The sequence below is a fragment of the Rattus rattus genome, chromosome 14 (assembly GCF_011064425.1).
Source record: "Rattus rattus isolate New Zealand chromosome 14, Rrattus_CSIRO_v1, whole genome shotgun sequence".
In the NCBI taxonomy this organism is placed as follows: Eukaryota; Metazoa; Chordata; class Mammalia; order Rodentia; family Muridae; genus Rattus; species Rattus rattus.
Window position 1 is genome coordinate 50834451 of NC_046167.1, and position 12598 is coordinate 50847048.

Sequence of the window (12598 nt, forward strand, 5' to 3'; positions counted from 1 at the left end):
GGGACCGACTGCTTCTTGTGTGCTCAGTTGCTGGCCCAGAGTACAGTGAGGTGCACTAGGGCGTGCGTCCCAGAGCTGGGACCAGCTGGGATTGCAGGCGGCAGACTAGGGGTCTCTATGAAAGGCGCCCTGGGAGTCAGGAAGAACGACTCACTGTAGCTCTGATGCCTGGGTCATCTTGGCAGGCGACATGGGACCAGCCCTTGGTCTGCAAGGTGCAGCCGTCTTCACTGGCTCAGGCATCCCGAATCGTTTTGAGGGTCTGTCCCTCAGAGCACAGCATTTCTTCCAACACCTATGGTCCGGGGATGTGGGCGCTGAAGGACAAAGTTTCCTCTGCAGCCTGGGGAAGGTGCCGGCCTTAGCCCACTGCCGGACGGACGGTCTGCACCAGCCTGCACCTGGTAGATTCTGGCAGCGCAAGTCTCCCGGGTCTGGGGACCTGCTTGTGTTTTACAGATCACCCGCGATGTGTGGAGGTTGGGAAATGAAATGGCCTCTGATTTCCCAGGCCCTGAAGTTGGCTGCCACCATGAGTCTGTTGGGAATCTGGTTCATGAGGAACCAAAGTGCGGGCTTAGGCAGGCGTACACAATCCATCCTTTCCCATCGTCCATCCTTTTCGAATTTTTTTTTCTTTCTTTCTTTAAGAGGGGGCAGTTTGGCTCTTCATCTACCTCTTCCTAGAGAAAGAAGGCTCGAGTCTTTGGTGACCAGACTCCAAAGTTAAAGATTCATTTCTCCATGCTTAGTGGCCCCTTTATGGCTCAACTCCGCTCTGAACCGGGAACCGCTCTGGAAGAGGGCAGACAAATGGGTCCACCCCAGGGGTTAAAGAGCAGGTGTTGGCTTTCTCTGTCCCTGTAAGCAATTAGAGAGGCCAAGAAGACTCACTTTGAGGACTTGGGAGATGACATTAAATTATCTCGAACAAACTTCCCGCAGAGGGCCATGTCTAAATGGGTGTCTGACTGACTAATTCAACCATACAGATATGCAATGTAATCATTTTGTGTTCGAAGTAATCAAAAGCGAAAAACGCTTCTTTCGTTGATTTTTTTGTTTTGTTTTGTTTTTGTAGAAGTCGTTCAAGGAAGGTGTTGAATTAGAAGAATCTCGTTATGAACATTCTGCTGTAAAGCTTCCTAAGGAGGAAGTCGAACTCGCAGCCACCCAGGTGTTTGCCCACCCCCATCCCCACCGCGCACCTCCTCCTCCTGGTGAAAAGTCACACCGATGACAAACTCTACGTGCTGCCTGATGGGCTTTGACCCTGGGATATCCTCCCCTCCCGCGGTCTTCGGGAGAGGAAAAAAGGGCCAAATGGAGAACTGAGGGAATTCTCTAAATAGTTGAAAGACACATCCAAACGGACTTTGCCCTCCTCATCTGTCGTGGTAGCCTCCCATGCACGCTGCTGGGACAGTTGTCGACGGCCCACTTCGTCTTCCAGCGGGGTAAGCCAACTCTACTGACCCCAGCCCCCTGGGGAGCCGTGTAGGGTTGTATGTCTCGGGTACAACTAGTTCTGACCCCCTCGATGCACACGCATGGGCTTCCAAGGCTAAATTCCGAACTAAGAGAATAAAACTGCCGCGGCAAATGGGAGGAGGACTCATAGGCTTGGACTGAGTGGGCCCTGGAGGGTACCACTCAGGGAACACAAGTCGATCTGCTTCATACCCCGAGGGAGTAAATTTCTGAACTAGCCTCTGCATCCAATCCTTACTCCCTTAACTAGAAGTCGGAAAATAGCTTTTCCAGGTTCTGGTGACCTGCCTCGGTGTTGCTGGCCCTTGGCCCCACTCCCCATTCCTGTGGTGTCACCACGTCCCCAATCCCGGCATTCCAGGAGCTCTGCCACATCCCGCTTCCCGGTGCTTTTGTGCAGGAGGGGCCCACAGAGGTCTCGTTCTTTTTTTTTTTTTTTTTAAACCGTTACCGTGACGTCATGCCTTTTTCTCAAAGCTAAGACCCCTTTCCTGGGCCTGGGGAATTATAACCTCTCCTGGAGGGTCAGAGAGGAGAACGGAGGTCGGCTGCGCCCAGCCACCACTCCACCAAACATTCATTACCGCTGTCGCCTGCGGGGACTTTCAAGCTGCAAGTACCTAAGGTGTCAAAAAAGATGCCCGAGGGGTCCTGCGGTATTTCTCCCAAACAAGTCACGGGTTGTAGCGGGGACGGCAGAGTGGAACAACAGAAGGGGGCATCCGAAACTTCAGCACGAAAATTAAAACTTTAGCTTGTACACCCCCCCCAAGACTGCATCTTCATGTTCAAACAACAGCCAGTAACAACAATAATAAAACAGTGAGTGCTTCAAATACAATCAAACTGTTCACTGGAGGTTTGCTTCCGAGTAAGCATATAAAAACCAAATGCAAATATCTTTTCCTGGCGATTATCCAGAACCCAACCATGGAAAGTTGATCTCTGTAAAACTGAACACCACCACCACCCCCTCCTCGTGCCAAATACGAATTTCACAATGGCCAATTTTCTATCCAAAGCCGGGAGGGCAACAGAAAACACCACTGCTGTGCGATTTGTTATTTGCAGAACAAACTATTTACACTTCTATGGGCTGGGGGTTGGGGAGCAACTGGGGACTGGAGGAGGGCAGTCCAACACATTGTCTCTTACAGAACCGGCCGCTGGAATGTGGAAACCCCACAATCAGAAAACAAACAAGTTGCTAAAAGCTGCGTGCGAAGTTGCTAAAAGCTGCGTTCATCCTACCACACAGCTGGTTGTATGCACAGCTTAAGAACCAAATGCCAAGGTGTAGGGGACAATCGCTTTCTAATTGTACTCCATTTAGGGCCAGACCCAGGATTTAAAAGCCACAGCATCCTGAGTTGGTGAGGCATGGGTGTGGGGGCTAGAAGGAGACACGAATTTTTATTTTAAGGCATGTAACTTAAACTCTTGCCGCATGCCAGAATCTTTAGGAATCAGCTTCGGACTCTCCCGATGACAAGCCTACTTCTCCCAGACCAACAGTGCCTTAGTTCTGCAAACATCTGGGAACAGGAGATCAAGTGAGCCCAAATTGTGCTAGACTAGGATGCAGTGGCTTCCCTTTGAGTATGTGTGTGTTCACAGAATTCTAGAAACATAGGGTTTCCTCTTCCCTTAATATAAATGACCATTTTGAAATTACATGTATGTATATATGTATGTATGTATGATCAACACATCTGTGCCTACTACATAAATCAGCGTCCTTCTTATCTACTAAGGGAAAGGTGCTGTGTGTGTGTGTGTGTGTGTGTGTGTGTGTGTGTGTGTGTGTGTGTGTGTGTTAGGGAGGGAAGTTTCAGGTCGGTAAACTAAAAGGGACTCCCAGCAAGTCCTAGCATTAAAGATTACCAGAAATCGGAGGAACCCAAGGTGAAAAGTAAGTCACAAACACTTTGTCACAGGCTCTCAAACCCATCTTCAAGTAAAGGACTTGGTGTCCACTCTGTCAGAATTTTTTCTGGACCAGTTGCTGAAATGCAGGGTTGTTTTGCAGTCAGAGGGAGGCCTATCCTCTCAGATCCTCCATTTCCCCCCTCTCATCTCTACCCATCCTGTTCCAGTCACCCAGAGGCTGCAGACTTGAGGTCTAATCACGAATTTCAAGGATCATTCAGGGATTATCTATCAGAATCTTTGAGCTGTCTTGTAGGTACAATTCTGAACACTTCCTCCAACTCAGACTCTATGAGGCAGCTGCCCTAGGATGGGCAGAGGCGGAGAGTGGCTTGGGGGAAGCCTTAAGCTCTTGGGCATATTTATCTGACTCTTTTCTTCATCACAACTGCTAATGTCACCAAGCCCTTTTGAACTTAACTGGCCCTATGAGCCAAAATGTGCTGGTCAGGACAAAGGGACAACGAGTGGTTTGTCGAGGAAACTTTTGGAATTGTCTTAGCCCGAACTCTCTAGTTCCTTTAAGCCCTGGAACGGAACGCTCGTGAACTCCGTGCTCCTCAATGTGGCCTACATAGTCTATCAGCTTTTTTAAAAAAAAAAAAAGTCTGAAATTTCTATCCTCTCCGCTTACAGCTAGCAGGGAGTGGGGCGAGGCACCGAAATACCATCTTCTTCCTCACTGGAACCCCCGCGGCTGTGACCGAGCCTCCGAAACCTAAAGTCGGACTGGAGAACCTGCGGGTGAAGAGTGGATGGGATGTCAATGTGACCCGCGATAGCAGAGAGAGGGATGCTACGAAAAGGAGAGACCAAGGGATAGGGGGAGGGTTGGGAAGGCCGGAGAAATCCCGGCGCTGGAGACAGCAAGATAGACTAAGGAGTGAGGCAGATCCTGTGCGAAGAGAGACTCGAGGGCTCCGTGGAGGCCTGGGAACTGTGGACGCAGGAAGGGTCCTGGGGCCAGTGAGGACTCCGAAAGTCTGCAGTCCCCGAGAACGTCAGGGGGTGAAGGGCAGTGTCTGGCAGTGAGTGGGTGGGTGCGGTAGTAGGACCGACCGCGGGCTGCGGGCAGGGGCGCGGGCGCCGGGCCCGGGCAGCCGGCGCGCGTGTGGTCAGCCCCGCGGTCCTCCAGCCGCCAGGAGCGGGCCGGCGGAGCTCCGCCGCTGGCTCATTCACAGGCGTCTCTCGCCTCCCATTGGCTGCCGCCTCCGTAGTGGGGCGGGGCTCCGCTGCCCGGAAAAAAATGTAACTGCGTAAAAAAGTCCTCGCCTGGGTGACGGATGCTCAAAAGTTCAGAAGTTTTCCCAATGCTTCCTTAAGCGGCCGGCGCAAGAGACTGAGAAAAGGTGACGCGGGGGCCCGGGAAGGCGGCCGGCGCGCTGCCCCCGCCCCTGGTTATTTGGCCGCCTTAGCTAGCAGCCCCGAGCAGTGTCTCCTGGAAGGCGCAGGCAGTGGCGAGCAGGGCGCCTTCTTATTTTTATTTTTTTTTAAATTTTTTTTTAACTTTTCGTCTTTTTTTTTTTTTTGCCCCGACTGCGCCTGGAAGTTGCTCTGAACGTTCCTCCGAGGCGGCTTGCGGAATCCTCGTCCGGCCCTCTCCGGGTGCAGCGACCCTCCCTCGCCGCCCGCGCGGGAACTGAGTGGGCTGCGAGGCGCCAGGCGAGCGCAGGGAGAGGCCGAGCAGCCCGGGGCGCAAGGAGGCGGCCGCGGCCCGGACAGACGCAGCGCGGCGGGGCCCGCAGCAGCTCGGCGCGGCCCGGACTCGGACTCGGCGGCCGGTGCGGCGCGGCCCGGCCCGAGCGAGGGTGGGGGCGGCGGCTGCGCCTGGCGGCGGCGAGCCGGGGCCATGCAGGCGCGCTACTCGGTGTCCAGCCCCAACTCCCTGGGAGTGGTGCCCTACCTCGGCGGCGAGCAGAGCTACTATCGCGCTGCCGCGGCGGCGGCCGGGGGCGGCTACACCGCCATGCCGGCCCCTATGAGCGTGTACTCGCACCCTGCTCACGCCGAGCAGTACCCGGGCAGCATGGCGCGCGCCTACGGGCCTTATACGCCGCAGCCGCAGCCCAAGGACATGGTGAAGCCTCCCTACAGCTACATCGCTCTTATCACCATGGCCATCCAGAATGCCCCGGACAAGAAGATCACCCTGAATGGCATCTACCAGTTCATCATGGACCGCTTTCCCTTCTATCGGGACAATAAGCAGGGCTGGCAGAACAGCATACGGCACAACCTCTCGCTTAATGAGTGCTTCGTCAAGGTGCCCCGCGACGACAAGAAGCCAGGCAAGGGCAGCTACTGGACGCTGGACCCGGACTCCTACAACATGTTCGAGAACGGCAGCTTCCTGCGGCGGCGGCGACGCTTCAAGAAGAAGGACGCGGTGAAGGACAAGGAGGAGAAGGGCCGACTGCACCTCCAGGAACCGCCGCCGCCGCAGGCCGGCCGCCAGCCCGCGCCCGCGCCCCCGGAACAGGCCGAGGGCTCCGCTCCCGGGCCACAGCCGCCACCCGTGCGCATCCAGGACATCAAGACGGAGAACGGTACGTGTCCCTCGCCGCCCCAGCCCCTGTCCCCGGCTGCCGCCCTAGGCAGCGGCAGTGCCGCCACAGTGCCTAAAATCGAGAGTCCCGACAGCAGCAGCAGCAGCCTGTCGAGCGGGAGCAGCCCCCCGGGCAGCCTGCCCTCGGCGCGGCCGCTCAGCCTGGACGCTGCAGAACCCGCGCCGCCGCCACAGCCCGCGCCGCCGCCGCATCACAGCCAGGGCTTCAGCGTGGACAACATCATGACGTCGCTGCGGGGGTCGCCGCAGGGTTCGGCTGCGGAGCTCGGCTCTGGCCTCCTGGCCTCAGCCGCTGCGTCCTCGCGCGCGGGCATCGCGCCCCCGCTGGCGCTGGGCGCCTACTCGCCTGGCCACAGCTCCCTCTACAGCTCCCCCTGCAGCCAGAGCTCCAGTGCGGGCAGCTCGGGCGGCGGGGGCGGCGGCGGCGGCGGAGGTGGCGGCAGCAGCAGCGCAGCGGGTACGGGGGGCGCCGCCACTTACCACTGCAACCTGCAGGCCATGAGCCTGTACGCGGCGGGCGAGCGTGGCGGCCACTTGCAGGGTCCAGCCGGAGGCGCGGGCAGCGCGGCGGTGGACGACCCCCTGCCCGATTACTCGCTGCCCCCAGCGACCAGCAGCAGCTCTTCGTCCCTGAGTCACGGCGGGGGCGGCCAGGAGACCAGCCACCACCCTGCGTCCCACCAAGGCCGACTCACCTCGTGGTACCTGAACCAGGCAGGTGGAGACCTGGGCCACTTGGCGAGCGCAGCGGCGGCTGCTGCGGCCGCGGGCTATCCTGGCCAGCAGCAGAACTTCCACTCGGTGCGGGAAATGTTCGAGTCTCAGCGGATCGGCTTAAACAACTCTCCGGTGAATGGGAATAGTAGCTGTCAGATGGCTTTTCCTGCCAGCCAGTCTCTGTACCGCACGTCGGGGGCTTTCGTCTATGACTGTAGCAAATTCTGACCCTATTCCCGGCACTCTTAGAGCCAAACGGAATGGAACCCCAGAGCAGGAACAGTAAAAGAACCCAGCAATGCAAAATCGAAACTAAAAACTTACAAAATTTAAAACTTGAGAAGATTCATCACACCAGCGAACAGAATCTCTCCTGAAATTCAACTCACCAGCATCAATTAAAAGAAAACCTATTTTTCTAAAAGATTAATGCAGAACCTCCTCCATTTTTGCCTTATCTAAGTAAGCAAAACCGTAAACTATTTTGTACAGACAGCAAAATCATGGTTTATTAAAAGGACAGTTTACTCCAGATACCACGTAAGTTTCTTGCGTTCAGAGACTCGCTTTCCTGCTCATTCGTCTTGCCCCTCTGCCTCTGCCTTGCCTCTCACCTGTAAGATAATATTTTATCCTATGTCGAAAGAAGGGGGAAAGTCCCTGTTTATGAAAATCGCTTTCTTTTTATTCATGGACTTGTTTTTAAATGTAAATTGCAACATAGTAATTTATTTTTAATTTGTAGTTGGATGTTACGGACCAAACACCAGAAAGTGTTCCAAAAGCTTTTCAAGTTAAATTGCCTGAAACTTTTAAAATGTGCCTTTTCTCTCATTATAAAAAGGGAAACTGTATTAATCTCATTCTATCATCCTTTTCTTTTTGTTGATCATATCCATTGTTTGTTTATTAATAAATTGCCGTTCAGTTTGAATAAGACCTATATGTCTGGATACTTTAATATAGCTTTAATATAAGGAAAAGATTTCAGAGCGGAAGTTGTAGAAGTTGCCTATTCTCTGTGAGATCTTTTAAATGTGGAGAAAACCTCTAGTTCACGTCAAATTTCGCTAAAAGCAGATTTTAAGATTGTTAAGTAGATATTTTTCTTACAGCGTTTTCTGCAAAACATACTATCTACTCGACTTGCTTTGTGGCTATTAAAAAGGTAATTTCCTAAGTAGATCTGAATTGGCATATGAACAAATACTTTTCTTCAGTAACTACAGAACATGATTTGGCAATTTTTAAGTCCGTGAATCAGCACAGCGTTACTACAGTGGTACCTGTGCGCAGAGATGCAAATGTTCTTGAGATACTAACAGATGGATATTAGTCTTCATGTCCCACATAGATTTCAGTAAGTGTTACACATACCTGTGAGCCAGATGCCGAATAGATTTTTTTCTATTAATTTCATTCCTTTGTTAGAGGAGAAATAAACTAGTTTTAAAATGTTTGTATATAACTCACTCACAGTTACAATTCTTCATGTATTGCACAGAAGGATTAATTTTTTAAAAATATATACTGTGGGTTGGAAATATTTAATCTTGGGGAAACCTTTAGAAGATGTTTGTAGAACAATTTTTGTTTTGAAGATTTACAGCAATAACCAGAAGGAAGAGTAAGAAGGCAGAAAAAAAAAAACACATTAGTCTGGGGTGGTTTCTTTTCAAACCAATTTTTCTTGTTAATTTACAGTTAAACCTAGGGGGCAATCCGGATTGGCCCTCCCCCTTTTGTAAATAACCCAGGAAATGTAATAAATTCATTATCTTAGGGTGATCTGCCCTGTCAATCAGACTTGGGGAGATGGCGGTTTGATTACAGATATTCAGGCCTTCGGTTTGTTTTCGAGATAAAGCAGGTTCCTATCTGCCGCTCCTATCTAGAGGCAACACTTAAGCAGTAATTGCTGTTGCTTGTTGTCAAAATTTGATCATTGTTAAAGGATTGCTGCAAATAAATACACTCTAATTTCAGTCAAAAACTGCCTTACGTGGCCTCTGATTCGATCGGTTCCCGCCGCTCAGAGCGGTAACATAATAGCCAGGGAAGCTCGCTGTGGCGCTGGCAGGGCGTCTCCTCCGGGCAAGCTGGCTGGGGCTGGCCTCACTGTGGCTTTAAGGGTTTTCTGGGCTGTCCTAGCCTTGAGTGCCTCCTCAGGTTACCCCTTGCAGGGCACGGGGCGGGAAGGGGAGAAGGTAGAGTCTATTTACAAATCCCTAGGAGTTGTAGCCCAACTCTACTTTGGGGAGTCCAGCGTGGTGCTAGGATTTGTGGACCCAGAGTGGTGGCCCAGGCTGGGTTGTCTAGGCCTGTGGGAGACCTGGGCAGGTGACCGATGGCCCTGTCCCCTCCGACAGGGTTGACCGACCCAAGGCCGGAACGGAGGAGGCCGGACAGTTTTCAGGATGTCCGTTTTCAACTGTTTGGACAGGGGGTGGCGAGTGGAGACCCGCGGCTGGCCTCGGGCTTTCTAGAGGGCCCCCTCCAGGCGGCCATGCATTTCGGAGTGGCGTCCAGCCCCGACGCCGGCCTCTAGGACGCCGCTCGGGGCTGGGAAGGCTCCTGAGCTAATGAGCTGTAATTACCCGCTGCGGCGGGCCGCCGGTCGGCTTCTGTTTGCGTTCGCAGCGGCTTCCTCCTCCCCCGCGCTCCCCCGCCCCGTGGCCGCCCTCCCTGTTCCCGCTCCCGGCTCCGCAGCGGCCTCTTCCCGAAACGACTTGTCTGTGGAGCAAATGGCGTCAAAAGGAGACGACCCCTTCCCGCCCCCACGCTTGAGTTGTTTGGGTCCATCAGTGTAGGGTCCCGGTGCCCAAAAGACTGCGCCGGGGGAAGAAGGTCATGGCCCGGGCCGCGGGCGCGGGGTTCCGGGGTCGCGGTGGCCGCAGCAGCGCCTCGAGGGCCTCGCGCGCCGGGCCCCGGCTGCACCGGCTCCCATCCTCACCCTGCGGCAGTGACTGGCGCGCGCGGCCTCGCCGCTCCTCTTTCCTCGTCGCTCGCCGCCTTTGTTTTGGAGACACACGTGTGTTTAGGAGCACAGCCCCGGTGGAAAGGTCACAGGCACTTCATTGCTCACGGGTGACAGCGCGTCCCGCAGCTTCGGTGGGCGCACAGAGCCCAGCCGTGCTGGTCAGCCAGGGCCGGACCGCACCGGCCTGCTCCAGGCTGCCTGGTCCGCAAGCTGCGACCTGGCGCGCTTGTGTGACAGGGACAGGAATTACTTGGGCCACCGTACGCCAGCTTTGAGGCTGGAGGATGCATGGAGTTCGGCAGGTTCCGTTCTAAGTGCCCGCGACCCTCCGTATCTACTCCACCTAGGCCTTGCGGCCCTGAGAACGCCTAGGCCGCAGTCAGCCCTGAGTCCAGTTCCAGGCGACCCAGGGGAACCTGGCTACCCTGTCGCCCTGTCGCCCTACGGCTGGCTGGCGGTGCTGGGATGCAGCTAAGGAAAGAAAGTCCTGGCTCCTAGAGGTGGTGTTCTGTGGTGTCCCTTGCTTTTCCTTTTCTGAGCCAGGCAGCTAGAGGTACAGGTTTCTAGTGTGAGCTTGTGGCTCCTGAGCCCCTCGTTTTGGCGCTCCTCGGGAGGACAGCGTCTACCTCTTCTGTTTGCAGGTTTGGAAAATTAAGAGTGGAGCATGTGTGTGTGTCTAGGAAGGTGTTTGTATTATACACACCTTGTTATTTCTGCAAGAGTTGCCTCTGTAGTAGTTCTGAGTCATGTGAGAGTTGATAGAGCTACTCATGATTTAAAAAACAAAACACATGTGCAATGTTTTCTGTTGTCTATACATTTGCTTTTGAACACTCATGTCTAATTTAAGAGAAAGAAACTAGCTCTGTCATTCCTTTTTGACTTGGAATGACTTATTCTTTAGTGGCTTGTATGGTTGATTTGCAGTTTTTCTGTAAAGTTTTGTAAGAAAAACTGCTTGATAATTAATTTCCAGCACATTTGGAAATTAGCCTACTGGTGACATGCAGGACTCAGGTGATGAGTCCATTCATTTTGCAAATTGTCTCTGTAGAAATCGTTAGGGTAGTATTTTGTCCCAAAAGGAGAAGCAGAATGCATTTATTTTCTTAGTAATTCATAGGCAAATGCCAGCGTGCTACGTGCCATGTAAAATCTTGCATTTGGCATGTTACACATGTGGTAGGAACACGTGCTGTTTTCTGGGGCAGTGTAGTTAGCAAGCCCTTTCCAACAGGCTGCCTGCAAACAACCATGCATTTTGCAATTTATCATTCCCTGCAGTTTGTGCCATTAATAACAGATGCTTGCAGAGTAGTAATAAGGCTCAATTGTGCTCTGGAAGCTCTTGGCTGCTTTCTGCCGCCGCAAGTGTCTTACAGCCCTTTTGGGTGTCCCTTAACTTTGAAAGGTGAAGAACATGGCACCTTTTCCCCTTCCACCCTGGTTACTAGGATGCTGGGAGTCTCTCTGTCTTTAAGGCGGAAGGCCATTTGTTTTGTTCAAAGTGGTATAAAACCCTTGAGGCCCCCGAACTCCTCTGGTTCAGGCCACCTGGCCAGTTAGCCCTGGCAGGCCAAGAGGCAACCTTACTCACCGGGCTGTAGGTAGGTATCTACACCATGTCCTCTGAGGCTGCCAGTAGAATTGAAAGTATAGGTGGAATGACAGGTTCCCTCTTGCCCCTTCCCCACACTTTGAATGACTGAGAAGAGCCTTCGAATCCCGACTCTGAAGCCCTTACTGTGAGATATTGAGTGGTGTTATAGGACCACTTCATTTTTGACTCCGTCTACTCCTTTTATGACTGGTTCATGAAGCCATTAGCTTTTCCCACCAGCACATAAACAAATATCCTGTTAGAGGTAAGATTGATGATAGCTAAGTAACAAAGCTGGCTGGGCAGAGCAGACTTACGATGTGGTGGGGGCAGTCAGTGAGATTAGGGCTTGGGGAGGAAAGAACCAGGGAACATGATAGAGGCTTCATTCCACTTCTTTGAGGACCAGGGGCAGAAAAAAGGGTTCCAAAAGCTCAAGAGTTCTGAATAAGTGAAATCTGATGTATTCAGATATTCGGCAGGAAGAGAAACCCACAGAAATTTGCCAAAGGGACCAATTGCCAGTTTCTGAAATTCTACTGCCCTGAATTCTCCTTTCTGGGTTGATAATATGACTCATAGCCCCCCCCCCCCACACACACACTGTCTTTCTTGCTATTTGGACTCTGCAATCACAGCTGGAACTTGTCTTGGCTGAATTCCCCACCCTTAATTTCAGCACCATCTTCTCTATGCACCGTTTGACTCTGCATTTATATGTCAGTATCCTCTTGTCTCCCTGTAGTTTCTCCCATCCTTCCTCTTTCCCCAAAGAAAATCTTGGTGTCTCCAGAGTCTCTGGATGGAATGCCCATACTCCCAGCCTGCACCACCTCTGGTGGCCCCTTTGCTCACCCTCCACTCTGACTTCGGGTGAGGGTGGGGGTGCGGTGGGTGGAGATATGATCCTAGTTAGTGCCGGGGTATGGGATAGAGCGGGAGCCAGTAGAGAGCAGGACAGGCAGGTGCTGCATCCAAGTCAGGTTAGAAAGAAACAATACCCAATTAAATGAGTTCCAGCTCCCAAACCCATTCAAGGCTCTCAATGTGATTAGGGGTGGAAAATTGAGCAAAATGTACCATGTCCATCTTATTGGAAACCAAAATAAGGCACAGAGAGCTCAACTTCAGACCTCTGTTGCCTCTTCTATCTTACCTTGCCTCCAAAGAAACTCTGTTTTATATTAGTTTTGTGTTATTTACTTGATTTTTCCCTTCACTGGTTTTAAATTTGTAGCATATTGAGCATATTACAGGCAATGCAGTAGGACCTGGAATTTCCTTCCACGTACGGACATGAGGGCTGGGGCTCTCC

General features: G+C 52.6%; 1 protein-coding gene across 1 annotated transcript; it reads left to right on the forward strand.

Moving 5' to 3' along the window:
• Positions 1–4724: 4724 nt before the first annotated feature.
• Positions 4725–8696, forward strand: Foxc1 (forkhead box C1). The gene has a single exon (XM_032885125.1). The coding sequence runs from the start codon at positions 5270–5272 to the stop codon at positions 6929–6931; it is 1662 nt and encodes a 553-aa protein (XP_032741016.1). The 5' UTR covers positions 4725–5269; the 3' UTR covers positions 6932–8696.
• Positions 8697–12598: the final 3902 nt, after the last annotated feature.